Genomic DNA, 25,147 nt, shown 5'->3' on the forward strand with positions numbered 1-25,147 from the left:
CTTCCTAACTTCTTTCCTTTGTAAACTGTTATGTATTAATTTCTTTCTTTCTTTCTTTCTTTCTTTCTTTCTTTCTTTCTTTCCCACTATATAATTAATTATTTCATATTGTTTATGCCTCTCAGTCTCTTAAACAATTATTTATTTATTTATTTATTTCATTTTTACTTGTTTTTGTTTTATTTATTTTACTATTAATTGTAGGTAATAATATGTAATATGATCACACACACACACACACACACACACACACACACACTGTGCTGCCATGTACACACTCCTGAATGTATAATGAATGAATGAATGAATGAATGAATGAATGAATAATCATGCTCTGTATGAGTTACAGTGACCAGCTTTACAGCAGATCCGTACTCCACATGGTGTTTCGGACATAATACCTTTATCCCTCTCACACCATTTTATATAAAATGCACAGTAGTGTTTCTGTTAAAACCCAAAACCAGGTCCTGGCCGACGGGACACACGATGCTACGTAAAGAAAACCACATCTGGATAGACAGACAGATGTGTATTGTTTGTGTGAATGTATGTCACAAATGCTAATCCACATGTTGACACCAGCGTGACAATCTCGCAACATCTGGAAACATCTGGGTGGACGCGACACAACGATCAGACACACACACACACACACACACACACACACACACACACGCACACACACACACATACACAAACTAATCCTGGCAGAATTTCTGTGAAGTGGATCAGTGTGAGTGTGTAAAATCTCTGTGGGAGTTATTCACTTCATTATAAATGACACTTATTACAAAAATATCTCCAACATTCAGCCAATAAACGTACGAGTTCCCCTTTAATCATATGATTAGTGTTTGTGGCTAAATAGAAACTAATCATTGTTTCATTCGCTTCATTTATACCAAAAATAAATTCAATTCAATTTTCTTTATTCTGCATGGGTATTATTGCAAATAATTGTTTATTGTGTTTCTTCAAGGTGTTTTTACTGTTCTCTGTACTACACTATCGTTTTAGGATTGTGTGTGTGTGCGTGTGTGTGTGTGTGCGTGTGTGTGTGTGTGTGTGTGTGTGTGTGTGTAATGGATGCTTCTATGTGGAGGAAGAGGAAAATAGCCTTTCCACCCATAGCAGATTCAGTTCTCACACTGATTATAGTCGCCTGTTGTCTGTATGTGTGTGTGTGTGTGTGTGTGTGTGTGTGTGTGTGTGTGTGTGTGGTGCATTACTAAGCCCTGTTTGCCAGCTACAACAGATTCACTGGAAAATAGTCAATCACTCCTTGTGTGTGTGTCTCTCTCTGCCACACACACACACACACACACACACACACACACACACACACACTTCTAGCAGTATGCTGGGTAGAAGTGGCAGTTTTAATGCTGCTTGTAAAGTGAACTGATCTGAATCTTGTAAGATACCTATAATTAACCCAATGAGACACCGACACCTCACACACACTCACACACACACACACACACACACACACACACACACACACACACACCAGCTCTGACTCAAACCCAATATCCATGCACACAAGGGTAGTAGTCAATCATTTTTGGGGGTCAGTTCGCCAACCAATCAGTTTTAGTTAAAACAAATCACTGACTAAAACTCCCACAGACATCACAGCCTTCTCTGGCCAGGAGCCAAGGGGGCAAATCTGGCTGAGTTCTCCGGGTAGGAGGGGCGTATCTCTCTCTCTCTCTCTCTCTCTCTCTCTCTCTCTCTCTCTCCTGTCAATCACAGCCTCACTAGTCCATAGTGGATGTTTAAGAGCTCATATATGAGGACAGGACAGATACCACTTTCCTCCATGTCTGTTACACTGGCCTGTGATGCAGAATGAACATGAAGTTTGGATAATCTTAATCCAAACCCCAACCCCTAATCCAATTCCAAACCCCAACCCCTAATCTTAATTCAGACCCCAACCCCTAATCCAATTCAAACCCCAACCCCTAATATTAATCCAAACCCCAACCCCTAATCCAATTCTAAACCCCGACCCCTAATCCAATTCAAACCCGAACCCCTAATCCAATTCAAACCCGAACCCCTAATCCAATTCAAACCCGAACCCCTAATCCAATTCCAAACCCCAACCCCTAATCCAATTCAAACCCCAACCCCTAATCCAATTCAAACCCCAACCCCTAATCTTAATTCAGACCCCAACCCCTAATCCAATTCAAACCCCAACCCCTAATATTAATCCAAACCCCAACCCCTAATCCAATTCTAAACCCCGACCCCTAATCCAATTCAAACCCCAACCCCTAATCCAATTCCAAACCCCAACCCCTAATATTAATCCAAACCCCAACCCCTAATCCAATTCTAAACCCCGACCCCTAATCCAATTCAAACCCGAACCCCTAATCCAATTCAAACCCGAACCCCTAATCCAATTCCAAACCCCAACCCCTAATATTAATCCAAACCCCAACCCCTAATCCAATTCCAAACCCCAACCCCTAATCCAATTCCAAACCAAAACCCCTAATCTTAATTCAAACCCCAACCCCTAATCCAATTCAAACCCCAACCCCTAATCTTAATTCAGACCCCAACCCCTAATCTTAATTCAGACCCCAACCCCTAATCCAATTCAAACCCCAACCCCTAATATTAATCCAAACCCCAACCCCTAATCCAATTCTAAACCCCGACCCCTAATCCAATTCAAACCCCAACCCCTAATCCAATTCCAAACCCCAACCCCTAATATTAATCCAAACCCCAACCCCTAATCCAATTCCAAACCCCAACCCCTAATCCAATTCCAAACCCCAACCCCTAATCTTAATTCAAACCCCAACCCCTAATCCAATTCAAACCCCAACCCCTAATCTTAATTCAGACCCCAACCCCTAATCCAATTCAAACCCCAACCCCTAATATTAATCCAAACTCCAACCCCTAATCCAATTCCAAACCCCAACCCCTAATACAATTCAAACCCCAACCTCTAATCCAATTCCAAACCCCAACCCCTAATATTAATCCAAACCCCAACCCCTAATCTTAATTCAAACCCCAACCCCTAATCCAAATCCAAACCCCAACCCCTAATCTTAATTCAAACCCCAACCCCTAATCTTAATTCAAACCCCAACCCCTAATCCAATTCCAAACCCCAACCCCTAATCCAATTCAAAACGCCAACCCCTAATCCAATTCCAAACCCCAACCCCTAATCCAATTCAAAACGCCAACCCCTAATCCAATTCCAAACCCCAACCCCTAATCCAATTCCAAACCCCAACCCCTAATCTTAATTCAAACCCCAACCCCTAATCCAATTCCAAACCCCAACCCCTAATCCAATTCAAAACGCCAACCCCTAATCCAATTCCAAACCCCAACCCCTAATCCAATTCCAAACCCCAACCCCTAATCCAATTCCAAACCCCAACCCCTAATCTTAATTCAAACCCCAACCCCTAATCCAATTCCAAACCGCCAACCCCTAATCCAATTCCAAACCCCAACCTCTAATCCAATTCAAAACGCCAACCCCAATCCAATTCAAAACCACACCCCTAATCCAATTCAAAACGCCAACCCCTAATCCAATTCCAAACCCCAACCCCCAATCCAATTCCAAACCTCAACCCCTAATATTAATCCAAACCCCAACCCCCAATCCAATTCCAAACCTCAACCCCTAATATTAATCCAAACCCCAACCCCTAATCCAAATCCAAACACCAACCCCTAATCTTAATTCAAACCCCAACCCCTAATCCAATTCCAAACCCCAACCCCTAATATTAATCCAAACCCCAACCCCTAATCCAAATCCAAACCCCAACCCCTAATCTTAATTCAAACCCCAACCCCTAATCCAATTCCAAACCCCAACCCCTAATCCAATTCCAAACCCCAACCCCCAATCCCAACCTACACTCCAAACCCTAATTGAACATTAATCCTAAATAAACTTCTAACCCTATTCCCTATACCCTAACTCTTACCCTAATCCTTACATCATTATATTCACCTCAGCCACACAATATACCTAACACTAACACAACTCCTGTGTGTGTGTGTGTGTGTGTGTGTGTGTGTGTATGTGTGTGTGAAAAGGGGGCATCTTAATTACAGCTCAGAGTAAGCACGAACATGACCCCATTGGTGCACAGAGGTCAACATTCTGCTGCGTCTAAAGAGGGTACACACACACACACACACACACACACACACACACACACACGCACACACATTTCCATTTCCATTTAGAGACTCGTGTTGGTGTTTCAGGTGTGTGTCTGAGCTTCATTCTGTACTTAATTCTCCTTTGGTCTTCCACACATGTGCCAAATTAAACAAATCAAATCCTCACGTTTCTGCAGTAAATCAGAGAAAGGGATGAGTTTCAACCCCTCACCACGGTGCAGCTTCTGATAATAACGCTCAGGAATAAACTCTCCAAACTGTAATATCACCAAAGATAATAATATTCACTGTGTTTACTTATAAACTGTGTGTGTGTGTGGATAGAATCTCTATGAGTCATGCAGAGCTGCTGGGTAAATACTATACACACACACAGAGAGAGAGAGAGAGAGAGAGAGACAGAGAGAGAGAGAGAGTGGGGTTAGAGAGAAAGAAGGAGGAAAAGAGAGAGAAAGAATAATAGACAGGGTGAAATGGGGGATAAAAGCAAAGATTACACAGAAATCGTTGAAGAACGAGTGAGAATGAGAGACAGATTGACAGAGAGAGGAGAGAAATGGAAAGGAGAGAGGGAGTCAGAGAATAAGAAAGGGATACAGAGAAATGGCACAGTGGGTGAGAAAAAGGAAAGAGAAAAGAAAGGGAGAGAGAGAGAGAGAGAGAGAAAGGTGGGTGAGGGGTTAGTGAGAGATATAAACAGAAGAAGAAAATTAAAAGAAAAGAGAAAAGAAAAGTACGAAAGGATAGATAGCGAGAGTGAGAGAGGAAAATAAGAGAGAGAGAAAGAATGAGTGACAGAAAGAGAGGAAGAAAGGGAGGAAGAGAGAGAAATAAGGAAAAAGAGAGAAAGATGGGAGAGGGGTGAGAGAGATGGAGGAATGTACAGTAAGCAAAGAAAGGCGAAAAGCTTTTTCTCTCGCACTCTCTCAGATCACGGGTGAGAGAGAAAGAGAGAGGGAGTGAGAGAACAGGAGAAAAGAATGATAAAAAGAGAGAAGACAGTAATATCTTGAAAATAAAGTGAGATTACAATAGTATATGAATATAAATTATTATTGTTGTAAATGCATTCATTTAAACTACTCTAAAAGATTTCCTCTTCTGTGAACATGAGAAAAAATGTGCAAAACAATATTCTTGTACTGACGGTATATACTAACAATATACAGTCCCCTCCGAAAGTATTGGAACAGCAAAGGCAATTCTGTTGTTTTGGCTATACACTGAAGACATTTGGGTTTGAGATCTAACGATGTGTGAGACGGCAGGTCAGAATTTCCTCATATTTACGTCTACATGTGAATATATATTGGAACTGATAGGTGTTTCTTGGTGCCCAGGTGGGCCCTGTTAAACTGACTGATAAAGAATTAACAGCTCTGAATGTTTACTCTTGGTTTAAGTCCTAGGTTTCAGCTGTAAAGACTGCATTTGTTGCTAAAGAGGATAAACCAACATGAAGACCAGAGAGCTGTCTATGGGAGAAAAGCGAGCCGTTTTGAAGCTGGAAAAAGAGGGAAAATCTACCAGAGCCATTGGACACATCATATATACGTGTATATAATGAGAAACGAAGCAAGGGATGAACACAGAAGAGGTGCACACATTAGATAACAGACCAATGACGGGACAGAGTCGCAGCACGCATCACACAGGAGAGCGTCTTACGACGTGCAAGGGAGAGGTAGCTGAGGAGAGAGAGAGAGAGAGAGAGGAAATAAAATGAAAGGAGAGAATCAGAAATTAAGACGGAGAAAGTAAAGAAAGAGATGGGAGCTAGAGAGAAAGACAGATGAAGGGAAGGAAGAGGAGGATGAAAGAGTGAAGGAAGAATAGAGGGGGCGAGAGGAGGAAAGAGAGGGAGCTAGATAGAAAGACCAACAGAGGGACCGAGAGGAAAAGAGCGAGTGAGAGTCCGAGAGAGACCGAGAAGGTGAACGAAAGGAGGAGGAGAGAGGAAGGAGGACGAGAGAGAGAAATAAGGAGGTAGACGGATAGGTAGTAGGAAAAGAGAGAGAGAAAGAGGAGGATGAAATAAGGAGAGTGAAAGAATAATAGAGAGGGTGAGAGGAGGGGAGAGAGAGAGAGGAGGGGGAGTGGCAGAGAAAGTGAAAGATGAAGAGAGAGAGAGAGAGAGAGAGAGAGAGAAAGGAGGGGTGAGAGAGAGAGAAGGAGAGAGAGGGAGGGGAAAAAGTGGACACAAGTGGAGAAAAGTGTAATCGGAAACCATCCCTCCTTCTGTCGCTTCCTCATCTCTCTCGCTCTCTCTCTCTCTCTTTCTCTCTCTCAGTATGGAATAGCTCAGCTCTCGGCTCACTCGTCTCTCTGAGTGAGTGTGTGTGTGAGTGTGTGTGGACGTTACTGACTGACCGGGACTCAGCTGCTGGAACTAAAACTCTTCTCAGAGGAGTCGTACTTCAGAGGATTCAGGATTCAGGACGAGCCCCGGGGAAGAGTGTGAAGGTGAGGAAAGTGTGTGTGTGTGTGTGTGTGTGTGTGTGGACTAACAGGTGCCGACTCTGAGTAGAGGTAAACGAGTGAGAAGAAGCTGCAATGCAGGCGTCACTCATGCTGAAGCAGTCGCTGAGAGAAGTGCGGTCTAAATTTACCGTCCGCAGCAGTGCGCGTGTTTAAAACCCGAGCCGAGACGTCCTTACTTTAAATAAAACATTTTTTATTAGACCCACAGATTTCACTCGATTTTTATCTTTTTTTTTGTTACCAAAAATCTTAAAGTATCTTCAGGCAAAACTTTTACCTTCATCATGAAATGCTGCTTGATTGAATATACATGTTGTAAACGTCTCCACTGCTACATGCCCCGCCCACTTTCTCCTGCTTCTTATACACTGTAGCATGGACCACATTTGCATATTACAATCTGACTGGCTCTTATGTTTTATGATGCAGTAACACTTGGTGGTTCTCTTTGATCAATACGAAAGCGAAATTTCATTTTGTTATGTTTGGTGTGGCATGATATTTTAGGGGACACGGTGGTTTGTTTATTTGTTGACTTATTTATTTATTCTTAAGTAATAAAGAAAATCTCACGGTAAGAGTTAAATGTACTAGATTATTAGCACTTCCTTTAAAAAAAATACTTCTGCTTTCTACTGATTTGAAAACTTGTCCAACATTCCAAGCCCCGCCCCTTTTGCATGACTAGCGTGGACAGGATTTGCATAATGGAATCTGATTGGCTCTTATATTACACGGTGCTTCTCTTGAGCAAACATTCTGGCAACGTTAGTTAGATAGCTTTTATTTTGAAATATTTGAGCGACTTTAATTAAGAAAAGTCTTACAGCCCCGCCCTCTTGGTTTTTACTGGCTTGTAGGTTGCGCAAATTGACACCGAAAGTGAATCGCTATTTTTTAAAATGGGAAACAGCCTCAATATTACAAACTCCACCCCTTTTTATATTGCATGGACTGTATTTGCATATTGGATTCTGATTGGCTTTTATTTTTTTATGACCGGGTCACACCGGAATCTCGTCTGTCAGTTTTCAAGTAAATATTGTTCGAGTATTATTCTGTCCTTCCTGATGTGACATAATTTTTTTTAGGGAACACAAACAGAATGTAACGTTAACGTTGGATAGCTAGCTAGCTTATGTTTTACGTATTTAATTCAGTGACAAAGAAAATGGCAAGGCAGAAGTTTGATGTCACTCTTTTTAAATACAGTCCCACCAGCTTGGTTTCTATTGGCTCCAAGGTGCGGATTTATATTATAGTATATAAATATATTAATTACAACTACAAAATGCCATCAAAATTACACACCCTGCCCCATTTCTCCTGCTTGTAACATCGAATCATGGAGAGCATTTGCACACTGGATTCTGATTGGCTCCTATATGTAATGACGCATTAATACTTTGTGGTTATTTGTTCTATACTAAAGCAGCAGTCACAACATGGAAATGCTAAAGTTACTTTACAACTACCAATAGAAAATTATTTTTGGAAACGACCCCAAGATTACATGCCCCGCCCCCTTTCCTAAACAGGTGGAATTTGGGTATGAGGTGAACCATCTGTACCTCTAATTGTGCAGTACTCCAGACTAGAACTATGTAATGTACAGTGAATGGTACTTTTTGAAAGCCATTTAATCCAGAGTGAGATATTGTTATAAAATATGTTCAGTTCAGTTGAAGTTTGTGTGTGTAGCGCATGTAAAATGTCATGAAATACAAAGTACATGACATAAATGACTGCTTCTTGTTATAACGGTGTTATAAACCTATGAACAGCACAGTCATATTAGTATATTGCGTACTCACTGAGAGTTTTACTACATACATATCACTGTCTAAAATGTTTTACTGCATTAATTATGTAATTAACTATTAATTTAATTTATTTCATTTGTATAATATGAGTATTATTTTGATTTTGTTCATACAACACGATTCGTATTGAGTTAGTGTAAGTAGGCTTTGTGTTAATTTGGGCTGTGTGTGTGTGTATGTGTGTGTGTGTGTGTGAAATTATGGTAGTGTTTTACGGTTTACTCGATTCTTATAAAGGAAAATTTTAGCTATTTAGTATTCAATAATAAAAAAAACGTTTTATAGTGATTCTTTCCATATGTCCCAGTCACACATCTATTTCCTTTGTGTGTGTGTGTGTGTGTGTGTGTGTGTGTGTGCGTGCCAAGTGGTGGTGTGAATAGAATATAAATCTCATTATAAAAAAAGATTTAATCGAGCACACTAAATCGGAGCACAGTTTCCGTTTCGCAAAAGGTTCCAAGTAGAACCTCTTAAAAAAAACCTCTAGAACCGTTTAACTATACACAGAACCCCTGAGGAACCATTAAAGTGCGTATAATACCATAGTAATAAAAAACATAAGACACAACACGCAATTTTCACAAATGTTTTTCTTGAACTCTTTAACCACTTACGTTCCTGTTTCATGTAAAGTGGGCGGGGTTAGTCATTGTGTAAGCCCCACCCACACCAATCACAACGGCGATGCCGCTCGTCCCGCCCACACAGCTTGTAATAAAAGCTTGTAGTAATAAACAGCTTGTAACCTAGCGGGTGGAAGGAAGTGAATGAATCTAGCAATCCCAGTAAACAAACCTAAACTAGCAATCAACCAAAAGCTAACCGACTGAGCGGACTCAAGCTAGCGCACGAATGCTAATCTAATGTGTGAAAGCGCACTGTTTTAAAGCTAATCTTATGAATGAAAACAAACTAGTGAGCAAACTCTAACCTAGAGAACAAAAGCAAAATAACAAGCAACGAATAAATTAGCAAGGAACAGATAACCTAGCAGCCAACGGTAATCTAGTGAATGAATGGAAACTAGTGAGCGAAAGCTAACCTAGCAAACTAGTGAGTAAAACCTGATCTTGTGATTAAAAGCAAACTCCGATTGGTCAGAAAGTGCTGATTAATGTTCTAGCTCTGACGGTAGCACAGCTGCAAATCACAGGTTTATATTAACGCAGTTGTTCTAATATGTCATCGGATTGTGTAAAGTGAATATATGGTGACGTTTCTGTAAGGAAATGTTTATTTAATATTTATAGAAGGAATGAGTCTCCAGTGTCAGCAACACATGCTGTGTTTTATTCCTCATGTCCCACAGCAATTTGCAGCGATCTTGTGTTCTGTTCGTTAGTGCTGTGGTCAGAGGAGGTCTGGAAGGAGGAGCAGAGGCGTCCGATTCAAAAGCCAGATTACACCCATAAATGGACAAATAGCACACTCTCTGACTCCTACCAGTCATGTGAGCACTATCAACTTAACTGTAGGGTTCTCCAGTGGACATCCTCCACCCCGCATAGCTCTTCATGAACGACAAAGACTGCTAATGGGATGTTTATAGTCAAACACTTCCCTCAAACACTTCCCTCACTTCCATCAAACACTTCCCCCAAATGCTTTCCTCAGATGCTTCCCCCAAACACTTCCCTTAAATGCTTTCTTCAGACGCTTCCCCCAAATGCTTTCCTCAAACTCTTTCCTCAGACTCTTCCCACAAATACTTCCCTCAAATGCTTCCCCAAAATGCTTCCCTTAAACACTTTCATGACGTTGATCAAACACTTCCCTCAAACACCTCCCTCAAACGCTTCCCTCCAACGCTTCCCTCAAACGCTTCCCTCAAACACCTCCCTCAAACGCTTCCCTCCAACACTTCCCTCAAACGCTTCCCTCAAACACTTCCCTCAAACGCTTCCCTCCAATGCTTCCCTCAAACGCTTCCCTCAAACACTTCCCTCAAACACCTCCCTCAAACACTTCCCTCCAACACTTCCCTCAAACGCTTCCCTCAAACGCTTCCCTCAAACACTTTCATTATGTTCCTCAAACACTGTCCTCAAACATTGTCCTCAAACACTTTCCTCAAATGTTGTCCTCAAACACTGTCCTCAGATCTTCTGCATCAGACAGGAGGATTCTGTCTTGGAGATTAGACCCAGGCCAAATTTTAACTCTGAGAAATTGTCTGTCCCAAGAAAGTAATTTTTCCTTGGGGAAGACACATCAGAAACCCAGATCCCAAGGAACAAGAAGGACACTGATGCTCATGTTTTAATGGCATTTTGTTAAAGGTCATCTCAGTGGGTCTGTGTGATGTACCCTTTATACTCTCACCGCACTCAATGTCCAACTGTTTGCCCCGTCTCTACAGCAGGAGACGGCAGACAAACAGTCCTACCACTTTTGGGGGCCATATTCAGATGGCTGATCCAAATGGAGCTCCACTTGCGAAATGTCCACCTTCCTTGTGATGTTACTAGTACTGGACCGAGAAAAGTCAACCCATGGTCCTGGCTCCTGACCAACTTCTACAGATGCACGGTGAAGAGCATACTGACCAGCTGTGTCACAGTCACTGACAGTAAGGCACTGAAGTGAGTAGTATAGACTGCTCAGTACATCAATACATCGCTCTACCTCCAGTTCAAGACCTACAGTAGAAGATGTCTGGTCTGAAGAAGGTGTTCAGTATCTTCTCAGACCTGACCTAATGTCTTGCCATGTTTTTTGCAGTAACACTTGTTAAATGTGTGCACCTGAGGCTAGCTAAACTGTTTAGTGGTTAGCACATTTGCCCCGCACCGCTGGGGTTGGGGGTTCGAATCCTGCCTCCGCTCTGTGTGTGTGGAGTTTGCATGTTCTCCGGTCATGGTACTCCGGTTTCCTAGCCCAGTCCAAAGCCATGCATTGTAGGCTGATTGGCATTTCTAAATTGTCCGTAGTGTGTGTGATTTGTTCCCTGCGATGGGTTGGCACCCCGTCCAGGCTGTCCCCTGCCTTGTACCCCGAGTTCCCTGGGAAAGGCTCCAGGCTCCCCGTGATCCAATGCTAGCCTGATGCCCCAGTCTGCGGCAGACTATACCACTCTTACCAGATTGGATCGAGCGGGTCCAGGTCTTACCGGACTGCTTAGACCGTTAAGCACAACTACGACAGTGCCCCCCTAAAGGGCGGTTAAAATGAAGGAGACCTCGATAGTAGTTTCAACCTGCACATACCACCATACCTCTATTTTGTCATTGTCCAGAACATTCTCTGTTTTACACAGAACCCCTACCACCAGGTCAGCGTTCTTTTCTCCGTGTAAGTGGAGTGTTCACTGTACGAGTCCCTGCGAATGAGTGATTTGCAGCTGTGCTACTTTATAGAGAAGTCTTCAACACCTTCTGACCAATCAGAATCCAGAATTCAGCAGCGCTGTACGTTACAGTAAGTGTAGATGTGTAGTTTAGATGCAGGAAGAGGAGGAGGAGGAGATGAGGTGGTGTGTTACAGGGCAGTGGAGCTCATGGTGTGAGGTGTAAAGGTCAGGTTTACTCTCAGTAATCTCAGCTCACACACTGTATCACTTTTAACACACTAATGTCTTCAGCAGCTGTGCAAGAAATAAGTAAGAAATCACCAAGTGCTTATATTATATTTCACTGAAATGTTTCATGGTTTCTCATATGCTTACACACACACACACAAAGGTTAGCTATACCTGATACGTAACTGGATAGGTCACACTTTCCACCTAGCATCGTTATACAGTACGATCTAAGTCTATGCTATACCTAACGAGCGAGTGTTAATACTTTCAACTTTATTTACACAGCACATTTAAAAACAACCTTGTTTCCCAAAGTGCTCCACAATTGTTTTAGAAGAAGAGCGTATAAAAAGTAAACAGCAAAAGTTATAGAGCAATGTACACACAAATAGCCAATAGCGTTATCGTGCCTACAGACGCAGAGACGCGTACTCAACATCCCCTTCCTTCAACAGCTAGGTTAAAAAGGTACGTTTTCAACCGAGACCTAAAAACCTCTAGAGATGGAGCCTGCCGAATACCGAGTGCAAGACTGTTCCACAATTTTACAGAGCAACGACTGTAAAAGCTCGCTCAGTTTTTGACTTCTTCTTAGAACGAGGGCCTGCCAACGACATTTGATCCGTCGATCTCTACGTCCTAGCCGATGTATAAAACCCTGAAAGGTTAGTGATATAAATTGGAGACCGCTTAAAATAAAATCTTAAAATGGATCCTATACTGAACCGGCAGCCAGTAGAGAGAGGATGACACTGGAGTAACGTGATCCCTTTTACTGGTGCCGGTCCGAAGCCTGGCTGCGGCATCCTCTACAAACTGCAACGGAGATAATTGTCGCTGACCTGACCGATCTCTGCACAGAGGGATGATAATATACTAAATGTATGTAATATGGGTGGCGCTAAACGCTAAGCTCTTGGTTATTCCTGCCCACAAAGTCATCCTGCCCACAGAAAGCTAATCTGGCAATTGAAAGCTAATTTAGCAAGAGAATGCTAATCTAATGAGAGAAAGCTAATCTAGTGAGAGAAAGCTAATCTAGCAAGAGAAAGCTAATCTAGCAAGAGAAAGCTAATTTAGCAAGATGATGCTAATCTAGTGAGAGAAAGCTAACAAAGTGAGGAAAAAGTAATGTATTGAGAAAAAGCTAATCTAGCGAGAGAAAGCTAATCTGGCAATTGAAAGCTAATCTAGTGAGAGGAAACTAATGTATTGAGAGAAAGCTAATCTAGTGAGAGAAAACTATTGTATTGAGAGAAAGCTAATCTAAGGAGAGAAAGCTAATCTAACGAGAGAAAGCTAATCTAACGAGAGAAAGCTAATCTGGTGATAAAAAGCTAACCCAGTGAGTGAACGCTAATCTAGAGAGAGAAATGATGTTTAACAATGGAGGCAAAGTCTCATAAAGATGGCTGTCAGTCAAGCTCATTAGAATATTAAGCCACACCCACCAGGACAGTTCAACTACTGCTTAAGATATGATTCTGTGTTGTTTATTTTATCTTCATTCAAATTTTGGTTGGATGTTTAATATGACACTTAGCATTTTATATTTTATTGGACAGAAGGCTGTCAATCAAGTACGCTTATTAGAATATTAGACCACACCCACTCAGATTGTTCAGCTGGTGTTTAGGCAGTGATTTTTATGTTATTTCTTTCTCCTCTTAAATGTAATACTAAGTATTTTTAATTTTTACACACATTTACCATGTTACATTTTTCTTAAACTGACAAATTAATAACAAAAAATTTATACATAATAACAACAACAACAACAACAACAATAATAAAATTAATGAATAATTCCGTAAATAATTTATACATATATGATTTGTATAAACAAATATTTTGTAAACATTTTTAATTTTTATGTATTTTTATTTGTACATTTTTGTATTTATTTACTTTGTTGTTGTTGCTTTTTACATTTTAAAATGTCACAATGTTTTTTTTTTTTGGGGGGGGGGGTGGCGTTGATTGACCTCAGATTGTTTAATGTCCTCTGCAGAGTGTGTATGAATCTTTTACATGCTTCATGTATTAGCTATGAGGAAAGATGTCCTCACACACACACACACACACACAGACACACACACTCACATACACACAAACTTTATAAACTTACTGCAGTGTGTTCTCTCTGAAGAGCAGAAAGTGAACTTCTGTATATGTATTATTTAAGTGCTTTTGTGCTGTAATGGCATGAAAAGAGTGTGTGAGTGTGTGAGTGTGTGTGAGTGTGTGTGTGTGAGTGTGCATGAGTGTGTGTTCTTCCCTTCTTTTGTTAGGTGAAAGTAAACACACCCATTTCTTTGATCCCACAGGGACTTTACGCTTCTCTGCTTCTTCTTTATACATATTACACGAGTCTTATTTCCAGCGTGTGCGTGCGTGTGCGTGTGTGTGTGTGTGTGTGCGCAGAGTGGACAATGGCTTATTGTGAACAGACGCTTTAAATATCACAGGACTTGCAGGATAATATTTATAACACCAGTATTTCTGCCAAATCCTTCATTACGGAGCGGAGAGTGAGGAACAGCAGAACACATGCGCTTCATTAGAGCTGCGTCTCAGTGTTAAACACATCTGATGGAGTTTTACAGCCAGTTCCTCCTCCTGACTGAGAAACTAGAGTGTAAACGTCTGAATCTTTCAGCCAAACACACACTTTTATCTTCATAATGTAGACGTTAGACGTTGCTTTCCACTCAGAATCACTCGGGGCATCATATCTGTAGTGTAGATGCCATTTAAACAGATAGAAATATCATTTAAAACAGACGAACAGGTACAAATAAAATATAAATACATTTTTAAATAGATAAGAGTGCATGTTTCTGACAATAATTTGAAAAAGATCTTTATGCATAATAAAAAAGAAGACAAATGTGATTTTAAAAAATAAATATGTACAAGTAAAATATCAATATAATTTCAAAAACATAAATATAGGTGCAAAAAAAACCCCTAAAAAATATAACTATGCAGGATTGAAAAATAAATCCGTACAAATAAAATATAATTATGATTTAAAAAAAAAGAAAAGTCTATCTTCTTTGATTTAAAGAAGATAAATATATATATATATATATGAATAAATCAATCTACATGTGATTTTATACAGATAAAGATAAGCATCTATGAAGAAATATGAAAACGAATATGATTAAACAATAAATATGCATAAATAAAATAACTGACTTCCAAGATATAAGCACATATACATAAGATAAATATGTACAAATATGATTTTACAGGCGTAATTAAGTATAAATAAACACTTAAATAGGGTTAAAAAATATATATAAATATGATTACATCTTAAATATCATTTTCAAATACTTTCACTTTAGTAAGAAATTAAGATCCATAGTTTTCCCTCCTCTTAGAGTCACTATTTGAATCTCTGGTTCCAGGTCAGAGGTCATGGGAAGGTCACCAGGGTCGGAGGTTCCTCTCCTCCTCCTCTTCGTCTCCTTCGTCTCCTCTCTCTCTCCGCCGCTGCCCAGAGTCTTCCTCCCCTTTCAAGGTAAGTTATAGTGTGATGTACTGTGTTTCCTCTTCTATGGACAGAAAGTTCACTTCCTGTTAATGTGAGGTCACTTCCTCTGAGTATGGACTGTTTTTTTTTGGTGAAGCAATAAACAATGCACACTGTATTATGTGGGAAATGTATAACCATGTGTACCACGATTTTGTAGCATTTTATCCATCATAGTGTGTACCTGTTACCCTGTTGCTATGGTAATTCATTATTCACCTGTTGCTTGTTACCGCTGACTAGTTTGGAACTAATCTGTAACACTGTGATTCTGAGCCAATTGTTCCGTATCTCTGTATTTATATAGTTCCGTATCTCTGTATTTATATAGTTCCGTATCTCTGTATTTATATAGTTCCGTATCTCTGTATTTATATAGTTCCGTATCTCTGTATTTATATAGTTCCGTATTTCGGTATTTATGTAGTTCTGTATTTCTTTATTCCATAGTTTCGTACTGTCATAGTTATGTATTTCTCTAGTTCTGATTTTCTGTATTTCTTAGCTTTTATATAGTTGCCTATTATATTTCTCGAGTTCACATTTCCATAGACATGAACTTCTGTAGTTCTGAATTTTTGTATTTCTTATGTTCATATTTCTATCGTCCTGTAATTCTTAGTACCACACACATATATAGTTACCTATTTTTGTATTTCATAGTTCCAAATTTCCTTAGGCACGTGTTTCATAGCACTATATTTATGTATTTGTGTAATTCATAGTTTTATATTTCCATAATTCCAAACTTAAAAACGTTTTCTTTGATTTGTAGGTTGGTAATTTCGTATTCCTAACTTCTGCATGCATGTAGTTGTTATTACGTAGTTCCAAATTTTTGTATTTCATACCATTCTGTATTTCCATAGTTACATATTTCTGTAGTGATATATTATGGAATTCTGTAGGTCTGTAGTTATATATTATGGAATTCTGTAGGTGTGTAGTTATATATTATGGAATTCTGTAGGTCTGTAGTTATATTTTATGGAATTCTGTAGGTCTGTAGTGATATATTATGGAATTCTGTAGGTCTATAGTGATATTATATGGAATTCTGTAGGTCTGTAGTTATATATTATGGAATTCTGTCGGTCAGTAGTTATATATTATGGAATTCTGTAGGTCTGAAGTTATATATTATGGAATTCTGTAGGTCTGAAGTTATATATTATGGAATTCTGTATGTCTGTAGTTATATATTATGGAATTCTGTAGGTCTGTAGTTATATATTATGGAATTCTGTAGGTCTGTAGTTATATATTATGGAATTCTGTCGGTCTGTAGTCCCGTAGTTCTTGTATTTCTTATTTCTGCATTCAAATAGTTACATATTTTTGCATTTCATAGTTTCATATTTCCGTAGTTCTTAATTTCTATATTATATTTATTACTATATTTTATAGGTCCACAGTTCTGTGTTTCTTAGTTACACATGGTTGGAGTTTGTATTTTTGTATTTTGTAGTGCCTTATTTCCACAATTTTGTAATTTCTGTATTTTGTAGTTAGTTGCATATTATTTAGTTCCACATTCATGTAGTTACATATTTTTATATTTCATATGTCCATAGCTACATGCTTTATAGTTACATAATTGTGCATTTGTATTAGTTAATTAGTCTCACTTGTTGCTTCTTACCCCAACTATTTTATCTGTTTAAACTGTCCGAGTTTCCAAAGTAATGCATACTGTAATTCTGAGTCATAGTTCTGTATTTTTGTAATTCATAGTTTGCTGTAGTTTACTGTACTCTAGACTTGTACATTATACTTAATATGAATAGATTGAAAGTAAGGCTACAAACACTAACCTGCTCTTCACCTGAAGCTTGTACACTCGGTTATAAATTTCATCTATATTTTTAAATCCAAGTAAAAACGCTGTATGGCTGAGATTCTTCTGAATATTTCAGTTCTACTGTGTGAGTTGTAGTGTCACCTCTGGGTCTCAGTAATGATTATCCTCACTGCTGGGTATTTTCCCCTGATTCTATACTAATGTGGAACAAATGGCATGTTTTCAACCATCTCAGGCTTCTTACTGTGTCTGATCTGCTCTGATCTGGCGCTGGGGCTGCTTTCATTTTCCATCTGTTTTATGGTGTGAAACAGATTAAATGGTCGCCTCCTGTTATACTCATGAGAGTTCATTATGATTTTAACCCAGACAGTTTTAAAAGACTTAAAATAGATATCTTGTCGTAATCCCTCCCTTTTCTTGTGAGGTACTAAAGAGGAAAAGTGTTAAAATGAAGGTTTTTAATGACGGTGTTTCCACTGAATAATGAAAATACACTGTTAAATGGTAACTAATAGGGAATTTTCCAGTTAAACTGAACACTGGTTGAACTGGAAGTGATGCACAGTATAATTTATCACTCCTTCCTCTCAGAGGATTCCCGAGACGCGGAATTAGTTCATAAGCCAAGTAAAGTTTTCACTCTGGAGGAATTTGAACCTGGCAGACACAGAGTATAAAATAATATCATGACTACAAAAAAACAACATTTTGGCTATAAATTGTGCAGGGCTTTACTTTATTTGGACGTTTCTCTGACTTTGGTAATGTGATCATAGTTACTGCATTTCTTTCTGAGTACATGATGTATACACCTGTACAAACGCTGTGAAACATGCAAGAAGTGACGCGTACTGATTAATTATCGTGCATGTAATCGTACTGTCAGGAATTCTCCTTCTCAGTGCACGGCGTGTGCTGCGCTCATGTTTTTGTTTGAGTTGCTTCTGTGAGATTTATTTTCCAGCGCTATGTGACCGTGTTCTGGTCCTGTCTCCTCCCTGCCCTGTGATTGGTCTGTGTTCTGAGTTCATCTGTTGATTTAGTTTGTCTTTATACTCCTTTATAGTGTCTTGTAGTGAAGTGTTGATTGTATTGGTTTTGGGGGCACGGTGGTTCAGTGGGGGCTTACTGGTTGAAGTCCTGCCTCTACCCTGTGTGCATGGAGCTTACATGGTGTCCCTGTGCTTCTGGGGTTTCCTTCGGTTATTCCAGTTTCCTCCCCAGTCCCTAGGCTGATTGGCATTCCCAAATTGTCTGTAGTGTGTGAATGTGTGTGTAGGATTGTTCCCTGAAATGGATTGGCCCAGGGTGTCTTCACTTATGGTCTGCACTTATATAGCACTTTTTTAACCTTAGTGGTTCTACAAAGCGCTTTAGACTGGTTCTCATTCACTGGTTCTCATTCACCCATTCACCCATTCACTGGTGCTAGCTTGCCATCGGGAGCAACTTGGGGTTCAGTGTCTTGCCCAAGGACACTTCGGTATGTTGAGTCACATGGGCCAGGAATCGAACCGCCAACCCTACGATTAGTGGACAACCCACTCTACCACCTGCTCCACAGCTGCCCAGAGTTCCCTGTGACCCTGTGTAGGATAAGTGGTACAGAAAGTGGATGAAATGGATGGATGGAAGGATTGGTTTTGACCTTGCTCAAGTTTTCTATTTTGAAATGATGAATTACGATGATGATTTTTGGATTAGCTCAAATAAATTACACAAAGGGTTTATGGACTTGTGTCCTGCCTTTATTCACCGCACGTTAGCCAAACTGACGGTGATAATCCAAAGAGTACACTTTATGTATCGTACAGTACGTACTGTAATGAACACATACATACATACGTATATAGCTTGCAAAATAACTTGCAGGACAAGAAGATAAAAAGTGGAAAAATTAGCCAGCGAATAGATGTGCAAAAAGCTGCAGTAGTATTTATGGAACCAGTAGCAGTGGTAGTGGTTGGAGTTGAAGTGTAGCAGTGATGACTGGCACGGTAATACGGTACAGGTCGTGGGGGGAAGCAGAGACATTTCAGCAGTGTCTGAGGAGAGAAGAGCTGTGTTCTCTGACGGCAGAGGGAAAGAAGCTTCTTCTGAAGCGGCTTGTAGTTGATATCAGTACTCTGTATCTTTTGCTGGATCTTTTGGAGGAGCTGAAATATGACATGTGCTGGGTGGGAGGAGTCAGAGGACATGTTTAGATCGGATGTATTTTATATGTACAGAGATTGCTCGGATGGTAGGTGCACTGATGTCTGATTATGTCTGAGGCTTTACGCACAATGCCTTCCAGTGTCCTCTTGGTGTGGGAGTCCAAGTTTCCATATCAGACAGAGGACGGAGTATGTAAGGATCAGGATAAGTATCAATAGCTGCTTTCTACAGAGACAGTAGAGTCCCTGATGTGCCTTCTTGATGATTGAGGCCACATTCAGCTCCACTTTAGCAAGCTGCTGATGTGTGTGCACAGGAGTCTGTGATGGTTATTGATTGATTGCCGGTTCTAACAGGAGCATTGTGGTTTGGGGATTTTCCGAAATCTATAATCAGTTGCTTGGTATTGAAGGTGGTGGGAATGAGGTCATCGCTCTCGCACCATGTCACGGCTCGGGCCACCTCCTTATGGTAGGACGACCGACTCGTTGTTCTCTGAGATCGATCCAATATAATGGTGGTGTCATCTGCATATTTGAAGAACTTCAAATCAGTTTGTGAAGCGTGAGAACAGAAGTTGGGAGATGACACAACCCTGAGGTGTACCAGCATGCGCTACTCACATTCACAACCTGTGTTCTGTTGCTGAGGTCACAGTCAAATCCTTGCCAGGGTTAGCTGTGTTAAAGTCTATGAAGAGTACGCTTGGAAGAGTTGTTTAATTTGGGGATTCCATACGATGAATAATGTGGTGAAGTGCCAGACTGACAGCGTCATCAGCAGATCTGTTGAATTGGGTCCGTAAGTGATGACGCGTCAACAACGAAAGAATCAGTGTCATTGATAATCAGCTAAACAGAACATCAAACTAATACGAGCCAAACGGACTTGCCTCGCTACCAGTGTGAATATATTTAACCACCATATCTGTCCTGACACCCCCACCTTGCTGAAAACTCCAGCTTGCTATGATCTGATCTGGAAGAGCATCTTTCCCACCTGGTGAGATATTTTCCAGCCTCGACGTTTCCCACTTGATTAAGTAGTCCATCAGACTAGCTGGAGTTTTCTAACGTTCGTGGCTGACTTTGTTGCCCATAATCCTGCTCTGTTAACACAACTCCGCCCCCATCTGTGTTGATTCAGGGTTGGAGGCAGGCAGGAGTTCTCTGATTGGCTGTTCAGACATGCAAATCAGTGCAGAGTAATCAATCAAACATCGCTCAAGACTCACGTGTGACAGAGAGTTTAAATTCAGAACTTCTGCTCTGCTGTAGCTAGCTATCTTTTCCTCCCCACACAGATGGTAGCTAGGCTAATTTTTTGGCTGATATACTGTTTATCATGCAACAGTTAGTTCCAGTCGACTAATTTGATCGCTCAGGCGGCGTTCCAAGTGTGTTTATATTTAGTATAACCGCACTGGGATGTTTCACGCTGTGTATCACTCCGCTCGTCTGTATTCGCTACCTAAAATTCCACTTCCTAGTCCGGAACCGTTACAACCGTAGAGTTAGCGAGATCGTCAGCGGACGTGGCAAACGATACATTTCAGCAATGTAACTTTTTGACTTAACATACGAAAGCTCGTCAGATGAAGATGAAACATTAGAAGAGAAGCCAGTTTCACTGGAAGCACCCTTAACAGGAACGTACAAATCATTGTGAGCTAGCTAGCCAGCTAGCCAATGTGCCATAAAGTGGGCGTGGCTTCTTCCAACTCTATTTCCGCTATAGGAGCAAAAATAAAAAGAGGACATATTGTGTCCGAAATGTCAGTTACTCACTATTAATTTCTTGTTATAGAACTGTCGTATATATATGCAACATCGCACTCACAATCGTGTGGTTGTACTGAATACCGGCAGGGCTGCGATTAGCCGAATATTCAGTGTAACCGCACTCTTGCTTGTGCGATATTGCTTAAGCGCAACAGCTTGCACATTTTTTATTTGTTTACTTATTTCAATGCTAATACAGATTACCGCCCCCTCCTGGTCTGGAGAACGTTCCGGCATATGGTCTTTGCATTGCGTTTTAAGTGCAGCCATATTCGGCAGAAGACGTGGGCCAACGGGAGGTTGACCATCAGTCAAACTTAGCTGGCGGTACTTCCTCAGGAGTGGTTTTTGTAATAATGAATAATAGTAGCGGGATGAGGTTCGAGCCAAAACATTTGCACAGTCCATCATTAAAAAGAGTCGGTCTTTGGTTAAACTGTAATAACAGCTCAGACGCAGCCAGACGTTTGGTTTAAACATGCGCGTAATGCTGAGGGTTGTGTTTTTAAGGCCAGTTAGACGTCCTGCTCTCCGTGTAATACAGGATGTGAGACAGTTATTAGGTTTGCAGGAGTTTGCATAAACCACCTCATGGAAATATCCGAGCAGTTGAAATGGATGTAAATGATACAGCAGGCTTTGAGCTATTCGGCGTCACTTCCTTACGTTACTAAATGTTGATGAAGAGATTTATTATTTTCACCTGTAACGGATGTGCTGAGACTGGAGACTCCTTCCGTAGATTTTCAATAAATAGATCATTCTTGCTTGTGCGATATTGCTTAAGTACAACAGCTTGCACTTTTATTTATTTATTTATTTATTTATTTATTTTTGAATACTAATACAGATTACCGCCCCCTCCTGGTCTGGAGAGCATTCATTACTAAATAGTAAGTAAGGAACAAATGAAAACCCTGCTGTGTGTGTGTGTGTGTGTGTGTGTGTGTGTGTGTGTGTGTGTGTGTGTGTGGAATTCGGACGTCTTCCTGATTCTTTATAATGTTTGAACTGAATACTTTGTTATGAGCTTGGCCTTCGTACCTGGATTAAATCCTGGCCCTTTTGTCTCCCACATCAGTCGAGTTAATAAACATCACGTCCTGCGCTTTGGGTCCAGCTTCAAGCGTGCGTTCTGTGTGTTTTTTTTAACACACCCAGCTTAACCTGATGATGAACCACTTCTGACCAAAACCGAATCCTGACTTCTGGCACCGCTGTTTGTTTCATTTCTTCCCGGCTCACCGCAGTACAGGACATTTCCAGGTCCATCTCTCAGGAGCGTTTCTTTCCAGAAATGATTCTTGGACCTCGTGGACGTTATTCAGCCGTTAAAGTGAAATGTCCTTTAGACATCCGAGCTGAGGAATTCCACATCCTGATAACCACAGAGAAACTCTGACACTGGAGACTCCTTCCGTAAATGTTAAACAAAAGTCTCTTTGCTCTTTAGAAAAGTTCATTTATGGGGAGTGTGAGCTGTACGAGTCCCTGTGAACGAGCTGTTGCTATAGAAACGATAAGGCACTAGAACGAGCGCATTAATATAAACCTGCGCTGCTGTTCTGGAGAATTAACACACAAACAGTAGAGTTATGAGAGTTTTGGGGATCGTCCTGGATGGAAAATGTTTTAAATGTTTTAGGTTAGTATTTTGGACCTGAATATTTTATTAAGGTTCAGTGATATGACAGCTGGAGGGTTGGATTACTGTTAGACTGCTGTAGTGTGTGTGTGTGTGTGTGTGTGTGTGTGTGTGTGTGTGTTTGCCCTGGTCTCCTTCTGTTTCTGTTTTGTCTGGGTGGAATGTTTGATTCCTTTCTTATTATGTGACTTTCCAGTCATTATGGCTTTCCTCTATTTTTTTTATTCCTTTTTCACCTTTCTCTCTCTCTCGTTCTCTCTCTCTCTCGCTGTCTCTCTCTCTTTCTCTCTCTCTCTCTGTCTTTCTCTCTCTCTGTCTTTCTTTCTCTCTCTGTCTTTCTTTCTCTCTCTGTCTTTCTCTCACTTTCTCGCTCTCTCTCTATTTCTCTCTCTCTCTGTGTCTTTCTTTCTCTCTGTCTTTCTCTCAATTTCTCTCTCTCTCTCTCAGTTCTCGATGGTGGTTTGGAACTAAACCGTTGTAAAAAAAAAGCGCCACGTTTCTCTCGAGCTCGACTGAACTTGGACGAGGCACTTATCCAAAAGGTCACGTTAATGACAGCTCATCAAACGAAGCGTTTAGGAGCGTGCCGGCTGTTCCTGGATCCGTTAAAGCTTTTTTTTTTTTTTTTTTTTTGGATAACAATCTGCCCACAGATCAGCAATCCTGATTCCGTCGTGTGAATGAAAGGCCATATGTGCAGTCTGGAGAAGTGTTTAAAGGAAATTTAAAGATCCAGGAAAGAGCGGAGACGATGATGAACCTCAGGGTCTCGGCTATGTCTCACTTCACTGAGTAATTATTAAAACATGCTGCTTACACACACGGCGTGACCGGAGCGTGCTCGCGTGTCTCTGTGTGTGTGTGTGTGTGTGACTGTGTGTGTGTATGTCTGAGTGTGTGTCTGAGTGTGTCATGACTGATTCAGAAGTGGCTTTCAGAAGTTTAGTTTTGTTTTAACCATCATTGCTTATCCCATGAGGGGTTTGGGGTTGAAACGACTGAAATGATTTTGTGTGTGTTGGTGAAGGGCAGGGTCACCGGTCAGGCCGCTGTCCCATGAGGATGGGGACACCTATCAGGTAGCTCATCAGGGCGTGGCCTAATCAGTCCATCAGGGCATGGCTACAGCTTAATCAGCCCATAAGGGCGTGGCTACAGCTTAATCAGTCCTTCAGGGTGGGGCTACAGCTTAATCAGTCCATCAGACTGTGACCACAAATTAATCAGTCCATCAAGGCGTGGCTAAAGATGAATCAGTCTGTCAGGGTGTGGCTACAGCTTAATCAGCCTATCAGGGCGTGGCTACAGATTAATCAGTCTATCAGGGCGTGGCTACAGCTTAATCAGTCCATCAGGGCGTGGCTACAGCTTAATCAGTCAGTCAGGGTGGGGCTACAGCTTAATCAGTCCATCAGGGCGTGGCTATGCATTAATCAGTCAGTCAGGGCGTGGCTACAGCTTAATCAGTCCATCAGGGCATGGCTATGCATTAATCAGTCAGTCAGGGCGGGGCTACAGCTTAATCAGTCCATCAGGGCGTGGCTACAGTTTAATCAGTCCATCAGGGTGTGGTTACAGCATAATGAGTCCATCAGGGCGTTGCTACAGCTTTATCAGTCAGTCAGTCAGGGCGTGGTTACAGCATAATGAGTCCATGAGGGCGTGGCTACAGCTTAATCAGTCTATCAGGGCGTCACGACAGCTTAATCAGTCTATCAGGGCGTGGCTACAGCTTAATCAGTTTATCAGGGCGTGACTACAGATTAATCAGTCGGTCAGGGCGTGACTACAGCTTAATCAGTCTATCAGGGCGAGACTACAGCTTAATCAGTCTATCAGGGCGTGACTACAGCTTAATCAGTCTATCAGGGCGTGGCTACAGCTTAATCAGCCTATCAGGGCGTGGCTACAGCTTAATCAGTCAGTTAGGGTGTCACGACAGCTTAATTAGTCTATCAGGGTGTGGCTACAGCTTAAACAGTCAGTCAGGGCGTGACTACAGCTTAATGAGTCCATCAGGGCGAGACTACAGCTTAATCAGTCTATCAGGGTGTGGCTACAGCTTAATCAGTCTATCAGGGTGTGGCTACAGCTTAATCATAAACCATAATGAACTTTCTTTTACTTTCACACTATCCGTTGTTACCCAGATGAGGACGGGTTTCCTTCTGAGTCCGGTTCCTCTCAAGGTTTCTTCC

At 41.0% G+C, this 25,147-nt stretch overlaps 1 protein-coding gene across 2 annotated transcripts in view; it reads left to right on the forward strand.

Annotated features, from left to right (window-relative positions):
• The first annotated feature begins 5,951 nt into the window (after nucleotides 1–5,951).
• sema3c (sema domain, immunoglobulin domain (Ig), short basic domain, secreted, (semaphorin) 3C) overlaps nucleotides 5,952–25,147 on the forward strand; it is a 60,956-nt gene continuing 41,760 nt past the window's right edge. The window contains exons 1-2 of one of the 2 annotated variants that reach the window (XM_053650782.1): nucleotides 5,952–6,654; nucleotides 15,438–15,550. In XM_053650782.1, the coding sequence (XP_053506757.1) occupies nucleotides 15,448–15,550 (103 nt within the window). In that variant the 5' untranslated portion in view covers nucleotides 5,952–6,654; nucleotides 15,438–15,447. Of the gene's footprint in view, nucleotides 6,655–15,437; nucleotides 15,551–22,218; nucleotides 23,742–25,147 lie in introns of those variants that run through there. The other variant, XM_053650783.1, reaches the window with a different exon arrangement.

The sequence above is a fragment of the Ictalurus furcatus genome, chromosome 19 (genome assembly GCF_023375685.1).
Source record: "Ictalurus furcatus strain D&B chromosome 19, Billie_1.0, whole genome shotgun sequence".
In the NCBI taxonomy this organism is placed as follows: Eukaryota; Metazoa; Chordata; class Actinopteri; order Siluriformes; family Ictaluridae; genus Ictalurus; species Ictalurus furcatus.